Raw genomic sequence first — 24,976 nt, 5'->3', positions numbered from 1 at the left:
CGCATATATCATTAATATGTATTATTAAAATTTAAATTAAAGGTTGGAATATTTTTTAAGATTCGATATGCATTGGAAAAATGCTTTCAAGAAAAATCACATCAATTCACATCTCCTAACAGTATACAGATATGTTCATATTTCTGTAATTGTGTTAATTTGATAGATAAAAATAGTTTGCTTTAATTTGCATTTCTTTTATTCTTATTGACATCAAACATTTTCCATAGGCCTATTTTTTTTTTTTCTTATTTGTTCACACAATTTGCCAGAAGATTTTAGAGATTTAAAACTAGGTTTGGGGCTTCCCTGGTGGCGCAGTGGTTGGGAGTCCGCCTGCCGATGCAGGGGTCACGGGCTCGTGCCCCGGTCCAGGAGAATCCCACATGCCGCGGAGCGGCTGGGCCCGTGGGCCATGGCCGCTGGGCCTGCGCTTCCGGAGCCTGTGCTCCGCGGCGGGAGAGGCCACGGCAGTGACAGGCCCACGTACCGCAAAAAAAAAAAAAACAAAAAAAAACTAGGTTTGATTGGTATGGTATGGCAGTTTAAAAACTATGAGTAATAATTATCAGTCATTACAGTGCCAAATATTTAACTTATCTTTTTGGTGTATTTATGAGGTTTAAGAAATAGTGTTTTCGTTTCTTTATAATGAAACTTCTACTTATTTTTGTCAAAAACATTTTCTCTATCCAGAGTTGAAGCATATGTGTTGCATTATTTTGCTAAATTTATCAGAGATTTAAATTCTTATGTATAACGGTGCTTATCTCTGGGCTATTTATTTGTTCTATTTATACCTCAGTTTCTCTTTGAATCAACGTCACGACAGTTTGATTTCTATGCTTTCAACATGGTAAATATTTAGAAAATATTTCCTATCTTTTAGGTAAAGTTCCCATCTTCTCCCTCCTGCTTATTACTCACTTTTGTTAAAAGGTCTTATTTCTTTATGTATATTCTTCCAACTCTACATTAAATTGATTTGAAAACAAAATGCCACTGATATTTTTAATGAATCTTCATCTTATAAATTAATTCATGAGGAATTTACACCTTCAAATATTTCTCATCCAGAAATGTGTTATGATTCCATTTATTTAGGCATTTTATATCTCACAGAACAGTTAGGATGGATGCTTTTACTTGGAACAAAAAGAGCTCTGATTTAAGCTCCAATCACAAATATAACCCATGCAATATGATTATTTTAAGTAAGCCACAGCAAAACTGTCTAATTTTTGTTTCCAAGAATTCATTTGAGATAATTAAAATAAGCTTATAAAGTAAATATAAAAGGTTTCAAATATTTGTATCCATTTGTGCCCGTTGAGAAAATGAGCAATTCTCCTTCTTGGAATTTTTTTAAAGAAATTGTTAGATAGGTACACAAAAATACTTGCAAAATTATGTTCCTGACAGAGTTTTTTGTATAACAGAATTTGAGGGCTGTGTTCCTAAAAGTCCAACTATGTGGATTGACTATATTGTGGTGAATTCATTAAAAAGATAATGCAAAAGTATATTTAGTGATAAGAAAATATACATTATTACAGGTATAAAACAACGAGCATTAGAAATTTCTGTAAGTGTGAAATATAATATATTTCTATATGTGGTAAAAATATGAAAGGATACATACCAAAATACAGCAAAATGTTAACACAATAACAATGATTAGCTTGAAATTTTAGATAATTTTAGCTTTTCTCTTCATAATGTCTGATAATAATCTTACAATTTACAATGAACAAGTATTTCTTTTCTGGTCAGACAAAGAAAGAGTAAATGAAGCCAAGAGAAACAAAAGAGGAGAGAGTTTGTAACATTTGTCCTCTTATAGCAAAAGTATTGGAAGGTTTTAGAAAACAACAGACTTTAAAATTCCAAATTCTCGCAAGAACTTAGGAACAAAAAGACTTGACTTCATTAAGTCTGGGGTGATGAAGACCTTAGGCCTCAGCTTCTTTCAGAAGCCCAACCAGTTACAATTACTGTTTATTATCATCTTGCTTTTACTTGAATCCCTTAAACTTACAGTGGCTCACTTTCACTTTTCCCTAATAATTTATTCCTTTAAGATAATAGAGTTTCGTATTATCTTTTTGATTTGTACTGTTTCCTGTTTAATGATTTACTCTGTGTGGCACAAGTGCAAAAGTTATCATATTAGAAAAATTATTATGCTATAATAATTATGGTACCATCAAACTGAATTAAGTTATGTTTCATTGTAAATAGTAAAATGTATTAATTTTTTTAAAAGCCTTTGTAGGCCAGTGAGGATAAATAGTTACCTTCATATACTTTCATTAAACACCCTGACAGTACAAGTCAAACTGACAGAGTTGATAACAAATCAACTCACCCCTTATAGGAGTCCCTTCCAAGTAGTTGTGAAATTAGCTTTCTTAGGGCTATGAATTAAATGCAGTGTATTAAACAGAAACTGTGCATTCTACGAATAAAAGTTTCACCTTCATTTTGTGTGTATATATGTTGGCAGATCTTGGAGCAATAAGATTTTCTTTCTTCCGTCGGTTTAAGATAAAAATGAGCCTGCATTTTAAGTGTGCATTCTAATTTTCCCTTTAGCACATCATAACAGTGCTGTCCAATAGACATATACAGTGAGCTACATATATAACTTTGAATTTTCTAGTATGCACATGAAAAAAGAGTAAAATAAACAGCAAAAATCAATTGAGTAATGAATCTTTTGGGAATCAGTCTACCCCAAATATTATCATTTCAACATGTAATCAAATCTTAAAGTGATATCTCAAATGAAATAGCATATTCTTCTTTTCATACTAAGTCAATGTGTATATTTTACAGGACCCTTCAATTCAGATTATAATTTTCATCGGAAATATTTGATCTCCATTTAGATTTCATAAGGTTTTCAGTTAAAAAATAGACTCACCAACATATTTAAATTTTTCCAGTAACTAAATTATGTTTTTAATTTAAATTAGTTAAAATTAAATAAAACTGCAACTTCAATTCCTCAGCTGCACCAGCCGCATTTCAAGCGCTCAATAGCCACGTATGGATAGTGGCTATTGTATTGGACAGCCTGGGTTTAGAACATGTGTATAAGATGTCAGCAAACTGGAAAAGTTAAAAGTTAAATTGAAGCCAAACTATTGGGGATGTTTTGTCTACTGAGTTTCAAAGAACAGGAGCTGAGTTTTTTTCTCATTACATCAACTGGTTGGCTGGTTGGCTCAGGTGATAAGAATCCGTTGCTTTGGTTTTATGTACAAATCGTCTCATTATTTCCCAGGTTCTTTACTTTTCCTTAAGGCAAATGTTTGTATGGACCTTAATTATGCTAAAATCTGTCTCCCCTGGATATCCTTATTATCCTAGAGATAACCCTTGATTTAACTGTTATATACTAACTTTTGAGTAAACTAAAGAACATCGATATTGAGAGAAAAAAATTAAATGTAGTTCATGTGCCACCATGTTTACTCTTGCTTCTCAGCTGTCTTATAAATCATGTAAATAAGTACAATAAACATTTATCAAGGGATTCCATAATACTTTGGATCTACAAGTCCATCATTTGTGATGACACATCGAAGTTGGCCCAGGAAAACTAGAAGTATGTCAAATGACGCCTTCCATCAAGTTTAGAGCAGCATTTCCTTCCCAGCATTACAACTTCGTGTAATGGCACTTGGCAGTATTGGCATTTCTGATATGACTTCTTTTGGCTAGCTCAGCATTTGTCAAAAATAAATAGTTTTTTCTCTCTGTGACTGAAAGGGTTAAATAATACCAATTCATTACCTCTCACAAAAGGATTTATTTTGTTCTCATAAATCAGTTTTATTCCACATTTTTATTATTCCATTGGGTGAGCTACTCAAATTGAAATCAATACAAATGCAAGTGACACAATCAATCTAGATATTTGATTATGGATTGGAGATCCCCAGGTCTGTTTTTTAGCCAGTTTCTTTCTGATCATCTCGCTAAAGAGCTGAATATTTTATTGGCATCTATGAGTTATGAACATGTTTAAAAAGCAGATAATAATCTTCATTTCTATATTGACAATGGAAGCCTGAAGAATGAGCAAGGATTAAAAGATAAAGACTTAAAATAATATGTAACTAGAACATTGTTAATAAGCTGTTCACATTTCTCAATATTTTCCTTAAGATGAAGTAAGTTTTAAAATAACTTTATTCTTTCTTTTAAAAAAAAACAATACAATTGGTGGCTATAAGTTGCATTCTTAGCATTAGGTAAGTGATTAACTATTTGTCATGACAGAGATCTTACCTGTTTTCACACTATTTTATAGCCGAAGCACATTAACTGATCTAGGTTAACAGTAAGAAAACAGTTAAGGCAGATAAAACGCCTTTGAAGGTTCTCAAACTGGTTCTTTTCATTTCTAGAATTATCCAGGCTAGAAAGCCACTATCTGTGGGACTCAAAAGGGGAAAAACAGTTCAACTTTAAATTAGGGAGCAAAATTGATTAAGCTGTTGCTCAAGAGGGCAACATTTATATATCAAACTCTCTTTGCTTTACAAACAAATTTATGTCTTATGATCCTTTACATATTGAATGCTTATTTGGGGACTCGTGGTACCACGTTATAGTTCTCTTGCCTCAGACTCTAGCCACCTGTTCTTGGTTCTTTAGCCAGATTTTTTCACAGGCACAATTAAACCACTTAGTAATTCATTTCCTTATATTTAGAATAAGGCAATCAAATTCTTTCTTTAAAATAAATTCCAAGGCAATATTAACACTGCATTTGCTTCTTTCAGCAAATATTTTAGCCTTATTTAGCCATGTACCTTGTTTCATTAAGATTTGTAGGAAGGGGTTGTTTTATGTCTGGCAAGTTACCTCTGGCAGGCACAGAACTCCAGAAGGATAAAAAAAAAGCCTTTCAGAAGCAGTTGAAATAATAAACCCTTCTTTCTTTCATCCAAGGAGCATTAATTACTCTTCATTTACTCCTTTTTTTAAATTTTATTTTTATAAAATTTTTAGGGTTACTTTCTATTTACAGTTATTATGAAATATTGGCTATACACCCCGTATTGTTGTTTTTCAATATTTATATATTTATTTATTTGGCTGTGCCAGGTCTTAGTTGCGGCATGCGGGATCTAGTTCCCCTACCAGGGATCAAACCCAGGCTCCCTGCATTGGGAGCGTGGAGTCTTAACCACTGGACCCCCAGGGAAGTCCCTCCCTGTATTGTCTAATACATCCTTGAGCCTATCTTACACAATAGTTCGTACCTTCCACTTCTCCACCCCTATGTTGCCCCTTCCTCGCCCCACTGGTAACTACTTGCTTGTACTCTATATCTTTGAGTCTGCTTCTCTTTTCTTATATTCACTAGTTTGTTGTATTTTTCACATTCCACATATAAGTGATTTGTCTTTCTTTGCCTGACTTATTTCACTTAGAATAATGCCCTCCAAGTTGATCCATACTCTTCAGTTATGCATTTTTCTTTTCTTTTTTAATTTTTTTAAACATCTTTATTGGAGTATAATTGCTTTTCAATGTTGTGTTAGTTTCTGCTGTATAACGAAGTGAATCAGCTATACGTATACATATATCCCCATATCTCCTCCCTCTTGCGTCTCCCTCCCTCCCTCCCAACCTCCCTATCCCACCCCTCTAGGTAGTCACAAAGCACCCAGCTGCTCTCCCTTGCTATGCGGCTGCTTCCCACTAGCTATCTATTTTACATTTGGTAGTGTATATATGTCAACGCTACTCTTTCACTTCATCTCAGCTTACCCTTCGCCCTCCCCATGTCCTCAAGTCCATTCTCTACGTCTGCGTCTTTATTCCTGTCCTGCCCCTAGGTTCTTCAGAACCTTTTTTTTTTCTTTTAGATTCCATATATATGTGTTAGCATGCAGTATTTGTTTTTCTCTTTCTGCCTTACTTCACTCTGTATGACAGACTCTAGACCCATCCACCTCACTACAAATAACTCAATTTCATTTCTTTTTATGGCTGAGTAATTGTCCATTGTATATATGTGCCACATATTCTTTATCCATTCATCTGTCGATGTACATTTAGGTAGCTTCCATGTCCTGGCTATTGTAAATAGTGCTGAAGTGAACACTGTGGTACATGACTCTTTTTCAGTGATGGTTTTCTCGGGGTATATGCCCAGTAGTGGGATTGCTGGGTCGTATGGTAGTTCTATTTTTAGTTTTTTAAGGAACCTCCTCCATACTGTTCTCCATAGTGGCTGTATCAAATTACATTCCCACCACCAGTGCAAGAGGCTTCCCTTTTCTCCACACCCTCTCCAGCATTTATTGTTTGTAGATATTTTGATGATGGCCATTCTGACCGGTGAGGTGATACCTCACTGTAGTTTTGATTTGCATTTCTCTAATGATGAGTGATGTTGAGCATCCTTTCATGTGTTTGTTGGCAATCTGTATATCTTCTTTGGAGAAATGTCTATTTAGATCTTCTGCCCATTTTGGGATTGGGTTGTTTGTTTTTTTGATATTGAGTTGCATGAGCTGCTTGTATATTTTGGCGATTAATCCTTTGTCTGTTGCTTCATTCACAAACATTTTCCACCATTCTGAGGGTTGTCTTTTCGTCTTGTTTATGGTTTCCTTTGCAGTGCAAAAGCTTGTAAGTTTCATTAGGTCCCATTTGTTTATTTTTGTTTTTATTTCCATTTCTCTAGGAGGTGGGTCAAAAAGGAACCTGCTGTGATTTATGTCAAAGAGTGTTCTTCCTATGTTTTCCTCTAAGAGTTTTATAGTGTCTGGCCTTACAGTTAGGTCTTTAATCCACTTTGAATTTATTTTTGTGTATGGTGTTAGGAAGTGTTCTAATTTCATCGTTCACATGCAGCTGTCCAGTTTTCTCAGCACCACTTATTGAAGAGGCTGTCTTTTCTCCGCTGTACATTCTTGCCTCCTTTATCAAAGATAACGTGACCATATGTGCATGGATTTATCTCTGGGCTTTCTATCCTGCTCCATTGATCTATATTTCTGCTTTTGTGCCAATACCGTACTGTCTTGTAGCTTTGCAGTATAGTCTGAAGTCAGGGAGCCTGATTCCTCCAGCTCCATTTTTCTTTCTCAAGATTGCTTTGGCTATTTGGGGTCTTTTGTGTTTCCATACAAAGTGTGGAATTTTTTGTTCTAGTTCTGTGAAAAACGCCACTGGTAGTTTGACAAGGATTGCATTGAATCTGTAGATTGCTTTGGGTAGTAGGGTCATTTTCACCATGTTGATTCTTCCAGTCCAAGAACATGGTATATCTCTCCATCTGTTTGTATCATCTTTAATTTCTTTCATCAGTGTCTTATAGTTTTCTGCATACAGGTCTTTTGTCTCCTTAGGTAGGTTTATTCCTAGGTATTTCATTCTTTTTGTTGCAGTGGTAAATGGGAGTGTTTCCCTAATTTCTCTCTAGGATTTTTCATTGTTAGTGTACAGGAATGCAAGAGATTTCTGTGCATTAGTTTTGTATCCTGCTACTTTACCAGATTCATTGATTAGCTCTAGTAGTTTTCTGGTAGCATCTTTAGGATTCTCTATATAGAGTATCATGTCATCTGCATACAGTGACAGCTTTACTTCTTATTTTCCAATTTGGATTCCTTTTATTTCTTTTTCTTCTCTGATTGCTGTGGCTAAAACTTCCAAAACTAGGTTGAATAATAGTGGCTAGAGTGGACATCTTTGTCTTGTTCCTGATTTTAGAGGAAATGGTTTCAGTTTTTCACCACCGAGAACGATGTTGGCTGTGGGTTTGTCATATATGGCCCTTATTATGTTGAGGTAAGTTCCCTCTATGCCTACTTTCTGGAGATTTTCTATCATAAATGGGTGTTGAATTTTGTCGAAAGCTTTCTGTGCATCTATTGAGATGATCATATGGTTTTTATCCCTCAGTCTGTTAATACGGTGTATCACGTTGATTGAGTTGCGTATATTGAAGAACCCTTGCATTCCTGGAATAAACCCCACTTCATCATGGTGTGTGATCCTTTTAACGTGCTGTTGGATTCTGTTTGCTAGTATTTTGTTGAGGATTTTTGCATCTGTGTTCATCAGTGATATTGGCCTGTAGTTTTCTTTCTCTGTGACATCTTTGTCTGGTTTTGGTATCAGGATGATGGTGGCCTCGTAGAATGAGTTTGGGAGTGTTCCTCCCTCTGCTATATTTTGGAAGAGTTTGAGAAGGATAGGTGTTAGCTCTTCTCTAAATGTTTGATAGAATTCGCCTGTGAAGCCATCTGCTCCTGGGCTTTTGTTTGTTGGAAGATTTTTAATCACAGTTTCAATTTCAGTGCTTATGATTGGTCTGTTCATATTTTCTATTTCTTCCTGGTTCAGTCTCAGAAGGTTGTGCTTTTCTCAGAATTGTCCATTTCTTCCAGGTTGTCCATTTTATTGGCATATAGTTGCTTGTAGTAATCCCTCAGGATTCTTTGTATTTCTGCAGGGTCAGTTGTTACTTCTCCTTTTTCATTTCTAATTCTGTTGATTTGAGTCTTCTCCCTTTTTTCCTTGATGAGTCTGGCTAGTGGTTTATCAATTTTGTTTATCTTCTCAAAGAACCAGCTTTTAGTTTTATTGATCTTTGCTATTCTTTCCTTCATTTCTTTTTCATTTATTTCTGATCTGATCTTTATGATTTCTTTCCTTCTGCTAACTTTGGGATTTTTATTTCTTCTTTCTCTTAATGCTTTAGGTGTAAGATTAGGTTGTTTATTTGAGATTTTTCATGTTTCATGAGGTAGCATTGTATTGCTATAAACTTCCCCCTTAGAACTGCTTTTGCTGCATCCCATAGGTTTTGGGTCATCGTGTTTTCATTGTCATTTGTTTCTAGGTATTTTTTGATTTCTTCTTTGATTTCTTCAGTGATTTCTGGGTTATTTAGTAGCGTATTGTTTAGCCTCCATGTGTTTGTATTTTTTACGGTATTTTTCCTGTAATTGATATTTAGTCTCATAGCATTGTGATCAGAAAAGATACTTGATACGATATCAATTTCCTTAAATTTACCGAGACCTGATTTGTGACCCAAAATATGATCTATCCTGGAGAATGTTCCATGAGCACTTGAGAAGAAAAGGTATTCTGTTGTTTTTGGATGGAATGTCCTATAAATTTCAATTAAGTCCATCTTGTTAAATGTGTCATTTAAAGCTTGTGTTTCCTTATTTATTTTCATTTTGGATGATATGCCCATTGGTGAAAGTGCGGCGCTGGAGTCCCCTATTATGATTGCGTTACTGTTTATTTCCCCTTTCATGGCTGTTAGCCTTTGCCTTATGTTTTGAGGTGCTCCTGTGTTGGGTGCATAAATATTTACAATTGTTATATTCTTCCTGGATTGATCCCTTGATCATCATGTCGTGTCCTTCTTTGTCTCTTGTAGAAGTCTTTATTTTAAAGTCTATTTTGTCTGATATGAGAATTGCTACTCCAGCTTTCTTTTGATTTCCATTTGCATGGAATATCTTTTTCCATCCCCTCACTTTCAGTCTGCATGTGTCCCTAGGTCTGAAGTGGGTCTCTTGTAGACAGCATATATACAAGTCTGGTTTTTGCATCCATTCAGCTAGTCTATGTCTTTTGGTTAGAGCATTTAATCCATTTACATCTAAGGTAATTATCGATATGTATGTTCCTATTACCATTTTCTTAATTATTTTGGGTTTGTTTTTGTAGGCCTTTTCCTTCTCTTGTGTCTCCTGCCTAGAGAAGTTCGTTTAGCATTTGTTGTAAGCTGGTTTGGTGGTGCTGAATTCTCGTAACTTTTGCTTGTATGTAAAGGTTTTAATTTCTCTTTTGAGTCTGAATGAGATCCTTGCTGGGTAGAGTAACCTTGGTTGTAGGTTTTTCCCTTTCATCACTTTAAATATGCCCTGCCACCCGCTTCTGGCTTGCAGAGTTTCTGCTGAAAGATCAGCTGTTAACCTTATGAGGATTCCCTTGTATGTTATTTGTTGCTTTTCCATTGCTGCTTTTAATATTTTTTCTTTGTATTTAATTTTTGATAGTTTAATATGTGTCTTGGCATGTTTCTCCTTGGATTTATCCTGTATGGGACTCTCTGCGCTTCCTGGAATTGATTGACTGTTTTCTTTCCCATGTTAGGGAAATTCTCAACTGTAATCTCTTCAAATATTTTCTCAATCCCTTTCTTTTTCTCTTCGTCTTCTGGGACCCCTATAATTCGAATGTTGGTGCATTTAATGTTGTCCCAGAGGTCTCTGAGACTATCCTCAATTCTTTTCATTCTTTTCTCTTTATTCTGCTCTGCCGTAGTTATTTCCACTATTTTATCTTCCAGATCACTTATCCATTTTTCTGCCTCAATTATTCTGCTATTGATTCATTCTAGAGAATTCTTAATTTCATTTCTTGTGTTGTTCATCACTGCTTGTTTGCTCTTTAGTTCTTGTAGGTCCTTGTTAAACGTTTCTTCTATTTTCTCCATTCTATTTCCAAGATTTTGGATCATCTTTACTATCATTACTCTGAATTCTTTTTCAAGTAGACTGCCTATTTCCTCTTCATTTGTTTGCTCTGGTGGGTTTTTACCTTGCTCCTGCATCTACTGCGTATTTCTCTGTCTTCTCATTTTGCTTTACTTACTCTGTTTGGGGTCTCCTTTTCTCAGGCTGCATGTTCATAGTTCCCATTGGTTTTGGTGTCTGCCCCCAGTGGCTAAGGCTGGTTCAGTGGCTTCTGTAGGCTTCCTAGTGGAGGAGACTGGTTCCTGTGTTCTGGTAGGTGGAGCTGGATTTTGTCTTTCTGATATACAGGACCACATCTGGTTGTGTGTTTGGGATGTCTGTGAACTTAATATGATTTTAGGCAGCCTCTCCGCTAATGGATGGGGTTGTGTTCCTGTGCTGCTAGGTGTTTGGCCTGGGACATCCAGCACTGGAGCTGGCTGGCCGTTAGGTGGAGCTGGGTCTTAGCCTTGAGACAGAGATCTCTGGGAGAACTCTTGCTGATTGATATTACGTGGAGCCGGGAGGTCTCTGGCGGTCAAGTGTCCTGAACTTGGCTCTCCCACCTCAGAGGCTCAGGCCTGACACCAGGCTGGGCACCAAGACCCTGTCAGCCACATGGCTCAGAAGAAAAGGGACAAAAAAAGAAAGAAAAAGTAATCATTTTAAATAAATAAATAAATAAAAGAAGTAAAATTACAAAATTAAAAATTTTTTAAATTGTTAAAATTTTTAAAAAGTAATAAAAAGAGGAGAGCAACCAAACCAATAAACAAATCCACCAATGATAACAAGCGCTAAAAACTATGCTAAGGTAAACATAAAAATCAGAAACAAGTCAGTCACAGGCAGCAAGCCCCAAGTCTACAGTTGCTTCCAAAGTCCACCACCTCAGTTTTGGACTGATTCATTGTTTGTTCAGGTATTACACAGTTTCAGCGTACCTCACATTGCTTGTGGGGATTTAATCCACTGCTCCTGAGGCTGCTGGAGAGATTTCCCTTTCTCTTCTTTGTTTGCACAGCTCCTGGGGTTCAGCTTTGGATTTGGCCCCGCCTCTGCATGTAGGTCACCCTCAGGCCTGTGTTCCCACCCAGACAGGATGGGGTTAAAGCCGTGGCTGATTAGGGGACTCTGGCTCACTCATGCCAGGGGTGGGGGGAAGGAGGGGCACGGTGCTTATAATTGAAATGCAGGATGAGCCTGCGACGGCAGAGGCCAGCGTGACATTGCAACAGCCTGAGGCCCACCCTGTGTTCTCCCGGGAAAGTTGTCCCTGGATCACGGGATCTTGGCAGTGGTGGACTGCACAGGCTCCTGGGAGGGGAGGTGTGGATAGTGACCTGTGCTTGCACACAGGATTCTTGAGGGCTGCAGCAGCAGTGTTAGAGTTTCACACCCATCTCTGGGGTCCGAGCTGTTAGCTATGGCTCGTGCCTGTCTCTGGAGCTCGTTTAGGCAGTCCTCTGCCTTCTCTGGGCAGACAGGGAAGGAATCCCCTCTCCTCGCACACCCCGCAACAATGGTCTCTTGCCTCTTAGGCAGGTCCAGAGCTTTTCCTGGACACCCTCCTGGCCAGCCGTGGCACACTAGCCCCCTTAGGCTGTGTTCACGCAGCCAACCCCAGTCCTCTCCCTGGGATCGAACCTCTAAAGACCTAGCCTCAGCTCCCAGCCCCCACCCACCCCAGTGGGTGAGCGGACAAGCCTCTCAGGCTGGTGAGTGCTGGTTGGCAGTGATCCTCTGTGGGGAAATCTCTCCGCTTTGCCCTCTGCACCCCTGTTGCTGCACTCTCCTCCATGGCTCTGAAGCGCCCCCCCCCCCGCCAACCCCCATCTCTGCCAGTGAAGGGGATTCCTCGTGTGTAGAAACTTTTCCTCCTTCACAGCTCCCTCCCACTGGTGCAGGTCCCGTCCCTATCCTTTTTTCTCTGTTTATTCTTTTTTCTTTTGCCCTACCCAGGTACGTGGGGATTTTCTTGCCTTTGGGAGGTCTGAGGTCTTCTGTCAGCGTTCAGTAGGCATTCTGTAGGAGTTGTTCCACATGTAGATGTATTTCTGATGTATTTGCGGGGAGGAAGGTGATCTCCACGTCTTACTCCTCCACCATCTTGAAGATCCCCTCTTCAGTTACTCTTATCAAACCTTTAGAACAGCAGCTATCGTCACTATGATGTACTTGGATTTCCATTTGCAAACTTCCTGGGCTTGTGGAATTAGGGACTTTCGATAACATATTTTCTTCCTGCTTTTTTTCTCCTTTTCAGTAATTTGCATTTATAAGCACTGGATAGTGAAAGGCCTTCAAAGCATCAACAACAGTACAGTGCAGCAATGTAAGATAGGGCTCCATCAATACAGTATCATTTCCAACATACCCTGTTCCACTCTTTAAAGAGTTTACTCAAGAAAATCAGTGTAAAAATTGTAAATCTCTTTATTCAGGAAGGCAGACCATTTTTAAAAGGTTGTCACTTCAATTGTTTAATTCAGAGGATAGCAAACTTTTTCAGTAAAGGGCCACATAGTAAACACTTTAAACTTTACAGGCAACATGGTCTTACCATAACCGCTGAATTGTGCAGTTGTGACATGACAATGCCTAGACGTGTAATTTTCTGTGTTCTAATAAAACTTTATTTACAAGAACAGGTTTCTGGCCAGATTTGGCTTGTAGCCTGTAGATTGTGGATCCTCATTTATTTATAAGTTTAAATACAATCCATATAGTTTCCTTGGATATTTCAACCCTCTCATGATTCTCTGGATTTCACAAAAATTATGCATGCTCACTTAAAAATTCATGTAATATAGAGTAATGGCATTCATGAAAATCCCACTACCTATAAGTAACTAATGTTAACAGATGACAAACATCATTTCAGACCTTTCTCAATTCATGAGTGGTTTCTTGGTAGCAAGCAACAGAAACAACTCTGATTAATTAAGGCAAAAATGAATTATTGTAGGAGAACTGAGCAGTTCAAAAAGTGGACAAGAAAGTGGCAGAGTCATACTTGTACAGAAACTACAAATAGCTTGGCCCAGACAAGCTCGTGCCTCAGGTTACATACAGGAGGACACCCCCACTGGCAGCGGCAGCACCACCACTTAGCAGCCCTGGACAATTGCAGCTCTGCTTCTGCATTCTCAACAATTCTCCAGACAGTGAGAAGAAACCCTAACTGACCCTAAGCCATGCATTGTTTTGCCTCATCCTGCTTCTTGGTCCCAAGGTGGAAGCATCCAACTGGCAATCTTGTGGTCAAGTGCCCACGTGAGCTTTAGCTATCCTTTCATTTACCAAAATAATAATAATTAATTAAATTATATTTCTGATCATTTTCTCTCCACATCTCTATCATCTTGATCCACATCTCTGATTTCTTGATCTTTTTTCTTATGCATTGATGATGATTATCTCGAGGCTTTCCATCATGCTATCGATTTAGATTTTAACTGTTGCTATTCTGTTCCTTGCTTTTTTCTCACTTGTCTATTAAATCCTTCATGATTTTCTTTTTCTAATTTCCAATTTGTTTCTCTGCCTCTGCAATATCCTTTTTTCATCTTATAGGGAATACATATCTTTTTTTTCCCCTGGAGCTGTGTGGTTGTCTTTTTATCTTGGGATCCTTTCTTTCCTTTTGGCTATATGTAAGCATATTTTGTATTTCTTCCTTCAAACTCATCTGCCTTATGCCTAGTATGGGCAGCTCGGTCCAGACTTTTTGTTTGTTCTGACTGTGGTCCACGTCTTTTCTTTCTGGTGCTAGTTAGTCTTCCTTCTACCTAAACTTTGAGAACTGGGTGTTGCTGTAAATGTACTTGTCCGTAGCCTTGGAGTAAAGGTGGGAGGAATGGGAGTGAGATAGAGGATATGGATGGATGCATTGAACAGGATTCTAGGACATCTAGTTGCTCTATCTCTTCCGAGATCCCATTAACTGTCCTTTGAAGCAGCACCCCCTCCATTTATGCACATGCATCTCCCACTCCCAGGGACCTCAGCTTCTTCCCCCAACTCAGCACAAGCTTAGCAGGGTGGCCAGCCCTGACTCCTCTTCCTGTCTGTACAAACTCTACTCAGGTTCACTTCACTTCAAATTAGAGAAGATTCCTGGGTTTATATTTCTTTCTCCAGGAGCAAAATTAGGAACTTTCTGTGAGATTTCAAAGTCAATGCCATTTATTTGTTCCTTTCCCTTTATTTGTGCTCCAAGATTTTCAGCTGGTCTTGTTAATGTTATTATTTTTGTTCTAATTTTTCCATGTTGTTAGGTATTTTGGAAAGGCAATTCTGTTATACTAATTGATCCAAAAACATAAACTTTTTGTTTGGGGTTTTTTGTTTTGGTTTTTGGTTTAGTTTTGGGTTTTTTGTTTGTTTGTTTTTGTTTTTTTCTTTCAAATGTTTATTTTATATTGGAGTATGGTTGATTTACAATGTTGTGTTAGTTTCAGGTGTACAGCAAAGTGATTCAGTTATACATACACATATATCTATTCTTTTTCAGCTTCTTTTCCCATATAGGTTATTATGGAGTATCGAGTAGAGTTCCCTGTGCTGTACAGTAGGTCCTTTTTGATTATCTATTTTATATATAGTAGTATGTATATGTTAATCCCAGCCTCCTAATTTATCCCTCCCCCCGTCTTTTCCCTTTGGTAACCATAAGTTCAAAAATATAAACCTTGAAAGTTCACAATTTATTCCTAAATCTCTTTCCAGCAAGGTGATTCATATCCATAGCTTAGAACCTGTAACACACAGACTCTAAGATGGCATCTGATTATCTCCTCTTCCTGGTACTTACGCCTTTGTATAATCCCCTCCCCTTGCATGTGGTCAAAACCTGTGACTTGTATTTAACCAATAGACTATGGCAAAAGGGGATGGGCTGTTAGTTCTGACAGTGATACCTAAGATTGTAAACCACCTTGCCAGGAGACTCTCTCCCTTGTGGGCTTTGATAAAGCAAGCAGCCATGTTGGGGAGGCCCATGTGGGAAGGAATGAGGGCAGCCTCCAGGCAATAGCCAGCAAGAAAATGAGGCCCTCAGTTCCAACAGCCTGCAAGGAACTGAATGCTGCAACAGCTACCTGAGCTGGAGGAGATCTTTCTCCAGTAGAACCTTGAGATAGGGCTATAGTCCAAGGCAACACCTTGACTGCAGCCCTTTTGAGACCCTGAGCAAGAGGACCCAGCTAAGATCTGCCCAGACTCCTGACCCACAGAGACTCTGAGATAAGAAATGCATGTTGTTTTGAGCTGCTCAGTTTGTGCTAAGATGGTGACACAGCAATAGATAACTAGCCCAGGAACACATGACTCCATGACTGCAGTGAATAAAACTGATAGAATCGCCAGCAAAACATGGCATAATTCTCACCCAAATACTGTGCTCTGAAAATCCATGTTCTCCTTTAATGGAGGCTCTGTCTCAAGCATGTATCTAAGCATTGAAACTAAGATTACAAACATTTCATTAAGAATTGGTGACTGACTCTGTTCTGTGATTGATGCTTGTTAAGTTCTCCATCTGATACCAGTGGTACTCAAGGCTCAGCATGGTCAGTGTGTTTAGTAAGGCTCTCTTACAACATCTTCTGTTCATTGATTAGTCAAGCTCATGTCTGTCCAATGTTTAGTTTGGAATCTAGAGACCACTTTCTGTGGGAGCATATTTTTCCAAACGGCTCTTGGCTAATTGAGGTAATGGTAATTGTTTGTTCATTTTGACAGTGTGTCCAAATGGGGGAAGAAAAGGTTAAAGGAGAAAAAAAATTTGACTTTTCAGAGCACAACGTAGTTGATAAAAATGGACCATACTTCCCTAATTTACCACACACATAATCAATCTCTGAATTCACTGTTTATATATAATTATTTTCTGATGTTAATAAAATAAGAGCATTTAGGAAATCTGACTGTGGTTCATAGAGCAAACTTGATGAAAAGACACCATGCCCCAAAGGACTTTAAAAAATGGTATTTAAAATATTTAGAAGGGTAGTCATGCAACTTTGGTATACCCTTGCCCATACATTAAAAAAAATCAAAACAAAACAGAAAGATCCTTAATACCTATAGAACTGTTATTGCTCTTGTATGAGCACAGACTCAGGGCAAATGTTTCTGAAGCACCTTTTAGTGAATTGATGAAATATTCTATGTATTTATTCCCTGAACTACAATTGTCCTAACAGTAGAATGACAAATTTAAAAAGGAATCAAAGAAGTACGGCTTTTACTAGATGACAACTAATTAAACATCACATTAGAGTAATTACAATAATGGTAAAAGTATGATGCATTAATAGAACACTGTCCTCAGAGGCCTAAGTGCTTCACAGGCTTTTTTTTTTTTTTCTCTCTCTTTCAAAATGTTCTGTGGAGAAGGCAGCTATGTAGGTAGAGATCTATAAAGGTTTTCTACATTGGCAAAAACTTAAAGGCAGGAATAGGTCCTTTTACCTATATAGTAACTTAAACAAATACTTTCAGATTTCTACCAAAGTAAGATCTATTAGAATAATGAAGTCTGGAGGATGCATTTGCATCATGGGTAGAATAATTTGAAATAATCTCCTTAAAAAGAAGAAAAAAAAGTGACTTAAATAGTAATATGTGTTATCTAGATGACCTAGAATTCTTAGCTCCCATTAAAGGGCATTTTGGCCACATGGCCCTAATCTGTGATCTGCCATTCAATGTCTTTTGATTTGGGGATTGGCAGAATTCTGTAATGATGAGGTGAGGCTGAGCAACACTAAAATTGAGACCCCAATACAGGAAATAATATAGCATTTTCTTTTTCCAGCCAGAAGTGGGAAAATTAGTCAACACCTTTTCTACCATAAGGTGTAATTGGATTCAGAAAAAGGCTAACTTAAACAGGACCAGGTCTGACGTGCAAAACCTCCCACGATAACAAGAATGAGTTTGGTTTGTTCGCTGTCATTCCTTATTATGATCTTTGTCATGAGAATGGATTCACGTCGTGCCATTTTCCGTTCTTGTTACAATCTTTGTCACATGAATAAGATATCAGGATGTTAATGCCTGGCATACAGTCTTCTGTGTGTGACGATAGTTACAAGACTACGCTGACCTTTGCAGTATTATGTATTCTGATTGGCTGTTCATTTCACCTCTTTCCCACAAGTTAATAAGGCTGTAAAAAGGAGAGAACTGGAACGGCCAGCCAGTTAAGTTATAGAATATTGAAAAGGTCAGAGCAGTACAGCACAGAGGAAAAAAAAAATGATGGAATATATGGTGCATTAAGATGCTTGTGACAATGATTATAACAAGAATCAGAAAGGATACCCATTTATGTTATTTCAATCTAGAGAACCCCACGGGATGATATTCCCGGAATAGCCATCACTTACGCCTCTGTGAATCATACATGTGAAAATATCTGTTTATACTGGTTTTGGCTTAAAAACTAATTATATAGAAAATATCCTACTATTCAACAATAAGAACATTAAAAGTAAGATTTTAGCCTTAGAAATGGGCATTCATGTTGTTAACATTTTAGTAGGTCTTCGTATTTGAAACTGAAGGAAAACTTCCTTACATGTGAAATCTGTTGGGCATGTGAGATTTATTTTGATTGTTTCTTCATTTAACACTTTTTTTCCTCAAAATAAAATAGAAAAGTAGGACTGAAAGAATTAACCTTTTTGGAAGTCCTTTAGAAAGTGGAATATTCTGAAATAGCATTGAGGATTTTATTTTAAAATTTTGTGTGAGCTATATGAAATATGTTTCTTCCTTGTGATTGCATGATACTGGCCAGTGTACAAAGAATCCTTCCTTTCCACTGAATCCTCAGTGGAGAGAGAAAGAAAGGGAGAGAGACATTTAATTCAGAAATTCTTAAGTTATTGTTCTCAGGTGTGCAGTAATGTTTATTCATTTTTTACACACTTCATGGTTTCATTTATTATAAAGTCTAGAATGAGCAAAAAAATTTATTATGATCAAAATCAGAAATATGTAGGTGCATATATGTCCATAATTATTATATAGTCCGGATGGAATAACCTGTTATCATTTTTAAACGTCTCTCTTTATCCCTAATAACGGTTTTTGTCTAACAGTCTATTTTATCTGATATTACTATAGCCAATTCTCTTAGGGTTGCTGTTTCCATGATATAGCTTTTCCTTTTCTCTTTTTATTCATTTTAAAAATTATTTTTATGCATGTTTTAAGTTTTCTTATAGAACAACTGTACTAGATTTTGTAGTCTGTTAAGACAGTCTGGTTTAAAAGTCAGGTTTACACTTTCTAAAGATGCATTGTTTCACTAATAGAGTAAACATTTTACATCCCAAAGCTAGAATCTAAATGCATCATTAATAAGAATGTCAAATGCAACCTCATTATTTTTGCGAACAAAGAAAATGAATTTTGATCTTTACTTTAAGACCACCTTGAACATGGATCAAATAACCCTAAAATCAGTAGTTCTGCATACTTCAGAAGAATCTCCATGTGATTCCTGATACCCTTTGATGTTATACTTCAGTAGTTCTGGAGTGGAACTCAGGTGTGTGAATGTTTATGAAGTACCCCCCAGGTGATTTTGACGTGGGTGAGCCCTGGAACACAGGTACAGACAGTCCCACTGTGTAAAGAGTTTAGTGCAATCCCCACTTAAAGCCCGATGGCACAGACCACAGCCAAAGAAGGTGGACGAGGGGGACTCCAAACTCACAATGCCTGGAGGCGGGAAGATGGGGGCCTCTGGTTCCAGAACACAGAATCTTAACCGGGCCTGCACCATCCACTGATACTCACAAATAGGGTCAGCGCTGAGGCCGACCAGACAGGAGTGGTCACCTGTGATAGGACACGCTTATCGCTTGAGCATTTTCTAGCTTGATTCTTGAGGCTGAGCCAACAGGGCTGCCTTCTCCAGCCCACTGAAAACAAAGTTTATGCAGAGAAAAGTGGTAAAGCCCAACCTTCTCAAAAGGGAGGATCAGAGGACCTGCATTTTTAAGATTTTTCCCCCAATATTTAGGAGCCCAAATTGGGAAAGTTCAAAGGAAGAAAGAGAAGGCAGGGAGAATGAAGTGGAGAAGAGCTGAAACCTCTGGATCCTGTTTTGGTTTTGAATCTGGAGATTTTTGAGCTTCAGCAAGGGTTGAAATCCTGTCATTTGCTCCAGGTCTGTGAATTGAGTTGTATGTTAGTGGGGCTGAGAGAACATTTGACTCACTCAGCTGCATGCTTCCTGGAGATGTACACGTTCTTTTTTTCAGCTGAACGAAACGGTTATGTAATTGCATCCTTCTCATAATTATTGAGTAATTATATACTTCTTATAATTACTGAGTAATCATTGTTCTATAACTAGGACTTAATGTTACAACTAATTGTATAATTACCATGTATTAATGTTATCTGGGAAACTTAGAATAAAGTGGTACTTAATATATTTCCCCCTGCCATGCCATTTTCAAAGCTGGCAATAGTGTTCGTTTTACAGCCTGAAATTTGCTTCAGAGACAAACAAAATACAAGGGAAAAAAACCTCACCAATGTTATCATAATAGATGTTAACTCATTGAGCTTACGATTGCACCAGGCTTAAAATGTGTAAAACAGTATTCTCCTGGCTTATTTTTTTTTATAATTTTCATTGTTGTTTTGCAGCTTACCATCTTTTGTAAGATGTGTACAGTTAATACTACTTTAGAAGCAATAGAGCATCTGTCTGGGTCTCCTGGGATAAACTGACCTTTTTGAAATTTTACAGCTGGGCGTGTGACAATAGCAGCAATTGTTTCAGCTATAGGTGAAAATGTTTTTAAGGAGCTAGGCATTATGGGAACTTGAGAAGATCTTCAGATGTGGATAATGAAATTTGTCTTGGACCATGGTTAGAAGGGATTCATATTAATCTTAACCAAGTTTCTTGAGTGTAAGAACTATGTCTTACTTGTTTGGTGCATACCGTTATCAGCACCTAGCAAAGTCTACTCCCTGCGTGCAGCTGGAGCTCAATAATCAAGTTGACCTGTTGTAAAGAATCTATGAAAGCTAGTGTAGCATAATTTGGAAGTGTCTTTTCAATGCATTGGGAAATTAGCAACAGCTATTTTGTAGGTTTCATAACTTCTTCACACATATATTTGTGTTGTCTATTCAAATTTGGGGAACGTAAAACCATTCTTAAGCTGTGAATATGTCTTTATCTTGTTTTACCAAGCATGAATAGAAATTATTAGTCCCATGTTTTAGCCCATAAGTACCATTTATTTTCTTTGGAACAAACCAGTCCTTTGCCAATTTCAAGTTCAGAGTAATAAATTCTTGCACTAACTAGGGGTTTCTTCTCTTCGTGAAAAACACTTAACCTACCTGTGTATTTTGCAGCAATAAAATTCTCAGCTAAGTTCTCCAACCCAAAGTTATTCTAAGTATCTTTTTAAAAATTTGATATATGTTTAAAGTTACCCTTACCCATGCTCATAACTAGATATGAGGTCCTCTTTTATCATTTGATCTTTATTAATTTTAGAGTTTGAAATACAACCTGATGAAACAATTGCCCAGTGGTAGTGAATGAGATTAGTGTTGTTTTATTAATTGAAGAACCTTAGAATTTTGATTAATAATATATTGTTGGATGGATGTGGGGGGGAATATAGTAGGTAGGTACCTGAGAAAGTAAAATACAGAGTGAATAATTCTTAATCACTTGCTAGTTCTAAACATTTGTCTGGAATGTATCTGCTGTATGGATTACAAGAAACAGCAATATTCTTAGCTGCTGTTGATAAACATCTGCTGTAAAGACATCCCACTTAACCTTGGTAATAACATGGCAGTTGAAGGAGTACTCTCATTCCTAGTCCACAGAAGAAAAACCTGAGGTTCAGAAATATTAAGTAACTTACAAAGAGCACGCTACTGAAGGATAAGGACAGGCTCAAATGCAGAAACTCTTTGATCACCAAATGTATGTACTTTCCTTTGTGCCATACTCTACTAAACTATGTAAAAATATACTATTTTTGTAAATACTGTAACTATTAAATTTTGTCTACTGTACAGTGCAAGATCACTTTCCATACGTGACCATATTTTACCTTTTAAAACATTTAAACAATAAAGATTATATCAGTATCCAGGGATCTTGAAAATATGCTTTCCCCTTGAAGTCCAGCATCATGTGTGTTTTTGGTTTGCTTATATTTTGCAGAATTTATGTGGGAAAAATTAAAGGTACATAGTAAAAAGTGTTTTGGCAAAGGAAGAACACTACTTGAAGTAAATATTGCTATTCTTAATTATTTTTTTCTGTGTTTTAAGAGTAAGGATAACTAAATTTTACCAAATTAAGCAATATTTTGAAAAATTTGCCTCATGGAAACTTTTCAGGAAAGCATCTATCATAGAAAGTGAGATAAATGTTGCAATACAGTTTTCGGTTGTAGCCCTATTTTTAAGCCTAATTTCTAACTCTCCTTAACCTTGAATGTAAACCCAGTTGCCTAGAAGAGGGAGATAAAATATTGTTATCAGACAGCAGTATTTTCCTATATGCTAGACATTCTAAGATTTGAGAATGGGTTTGCTGAAGTTTTGGAAGCATGGTAGTGGTAGGACGTGGTGATGCCTCGTTTATGGTGATTCTTATATACAGGTAGGCAACCTCTGCATTTACCCATAGAGCTAAAAAAATAGATCTTCTAATCAAAGTGGACACATATTACTTCCCATCCCTAGTGGCTTTTCAGGATATTTTGACCAAATCTGATTTAAAGACGCATTAGATAGAAAGCAGTCAGCTCACCTTTCAAGCGAAATGAGCAGAAAATACACCAATTGATAATAAATGAAACATATGACACATGCATTTGCGTGTACTGTTTATATCCAGAACCATTCCATTTGGGGGAAAAGAGTATGACTTCTTTCCAGTCCGCACATCAAAGAAAATTCAAGGATTTAAAAAAAAACTCAAACAATTGTAAATAATCCATTAAGTGATCAATTTATATATCTGCCCGTAGTTTTACTTATAGACATGATACTTGTGGTTAGGTTTCATACTGTCTTAGACTATCAGTCCAGTTATTTCAATCCCTGTGCTAAATAGATTAGAAAACATAATATTAACTGAGGTAACGCTTCGTTCACAAAATAATAAAAGTATGCATGTTGATAATAGCACATGTAATGTCTCTCGGGGCATTGATATATAGTTCTGTTTAGTACTGTATATTTAGAAACCCAAGAAAATATTCAAATAATAGCAGGAAAGAATCCTTAAGTATGCACCAATTTAAATATTTTTCTTTTTTTAATCAGCAGACGACAACTACACTCTTCTGAATGGCACACAAGTCATGTACAGTGGTGAAGAGACCAGCCTTTCGGTGCTCATCGATGGGTTGGTTCCTTTTACTAACTATACAGTACAAGTGAATGTTTCAAATAGCCAAGGCAGCTTGATAAGTGATCCCGTAATGATTTCAATGCCGCCAGGAGGTAAGTCTATGAACAACGTTGGTATCTAAATGTATATAAATGCCCTAGAACTAAGTCTCCACTGAATACCTTGTTTATTGTTAGAATTAACTTTTTTTAGAACTTAGAGTCTCAGTTGTATTTCTGGTTGTTTTTGTTCTTGTTTGTTCTGTTGAGACCCTTTTATTGATATTGTTTCATTGAGACCACTTTCATCTCTCACTGAGTCTACATGTATGTGTACGTACACACACAGGTATCTCTTGCTTTATGCATGTTAAGAAGACTGGGAAATGCTTTTTTGTCTGAGACTTCATTTAGATTCAAAATTTATGTTTTCCATTTGTGGTTTAATTTTCTCATACAAGTGGTTCTTATTCCTGGTTTTTTGTAGAATTAGTTTAGAAGTATATCTAAACCTCTCATTTGACAGAAAAAAAAAAAAGGCAGAGTGAGGGTAATAGAATAGGAAAACTCTATTCACACCACTGGAAAAACATCTTTAAATTCCATGTCCTAATGATTAGAGTTCAATAGTGTCATTTTCACATGTGAAATGCGACACAATCTGGCTATTTTTAACTATTTCTATGAAAAACGATTGACTTATTCAGAATTATTGTGATCTGCAGTCAACTCCACCCTTGTTCTATTTATGGGAACTAATTATTAAGAAGAAAAATCTCCCTTAGATTGATACGTACAGCCCTTGAACAGAAAGCATGCCTCAAACAAATAAGAACATGATTCTCGATTTGGTGTTTAGAACTGTATGTTTTTTGAAAATACCAAAGGAAAAGGACCCTAGGAAACCCAGTGTTGGCTTGTAGCCCAGCTTCAGGAGCCAGTGCGTTCTGTACTAAAGGATAATGTCCTTACCGCGTTAAGAGCATTCTGCGGGGCTGGATAAAATCCCTCTCCAGTCGTAAAGAGCATAAGAGCAACAAAGGTCTCATCACCAGAGGAAAATAAGGGTTAATCTACAATTCGTATGGAACCCCTCTTCCAAGGAAGAATTCATTACCTGCTGTGTCATAAAAACCACTCACTATTATCTGCCTTTTATGACATTATAAGAATTAATGAATGGATATTTACCAAACAATTGAAACTCTAAATGGCTGAAGCCACAATGTTTAAGAAAAGAACGCTTTGAAAGTGACTTTTGGGGCAGATCAACTCAGTTGCATATCGTATGAACAAATAATAAAGAAGGGAATTGAATTTAGGTGGGTGCCTGTTTAAGAACTGAGACCAAAAAATCAAAACAAAACAAAAGAAACTTTGGGTATTCCTATCTTCATTTTTCACTGTAACCCAATATGCTTGAAGGGATAAAAAATTGGGATGACTCTATACCTTAATATATAATACCCCTTGTTTATATTTAGGTATTAAAGAGTGATTAGTGCTTTAATGGAGATTTTTCCGTGGCATAGTGACATCTTAACAGAATACGTGGCATATTTGAGTTACATACTCATTTTCTGGCTAAACACTGATTTAGATAGTTTGTAATTTACAGCAATTTACATTACATTCATAAAAGGGGTGACTTTAATCCATTGTATGTTTAGGAATGTATGGCCTAATAATTTACAATATATGTGTGTGTGTATCTACGATTCAGTTAAACACAGCAAGCTGCCATTATTAACTCAATATACACTGTGCGAATATATCTGTCAGTGGGTTAGTAGAAGGGTTAATATTATGCAAACAGGAGGAAACTGAATATTGTTTTACGGTGGTACAGTTGGACTGAAGTCAACTGCTGAGTCTTATCTTCATCTCTACTCTGTGGTTGCTTATCCGTGTCATTATCATAATGCTCCGGAAGCCAGCACTCTCTGGGCATCATGCGATCATTCACTTCATGTACTCAGAAATCCAGAATTTGGGAGATGGCCTTTCACCAAAAGAGGAAGCAGAATGTCTTCAAAGACAGACAGTGATTTCCT

General features: G+C 37.1%; 1 protein-coding gene across 1 annotated transcript in view; it reads left to right on the top strand.

The window, feature by feature from the left end:
- USH2A (usherin) overlaps positions 1 to 24,976 on the top strand; it is a 788,115-nt gene that overhangs the window by 428,593 nt on the left and 334,546 nt on the right. The window contains exon 37 of the mRNA XM_029229459.1: positions 22,857 to 23,036. Within this exon, the coding sequence (XP_029085292.1) occupies positions 22,857 to 23,036 (180 nt within the window). The remainder of the gene's footprint in view (positions 1 to 22,856; positions 23,037 to 24,976) is intronic.

This window comes from Monodon monoceros, unplaced genomic scaffold, assembly GCF_005190385.1.
Source record: "Monodon monoceros isolate NGI ecotype Baffin Bay Population unplaced genomic scaffold, NGI_Narwhal_1 Super_Scaffold_18, whole genome shotgun sequence".
NCBI lineage: Eukaryota > Metazoa > Chordata > Mammalia > Artiodactyla > Monodontidae > Monodon > Monodon monoceros.
Note: the sequence above shows the minus strand (reverse complement) of the source record. Positions and strands in the feature narration are given on the sequence as shown.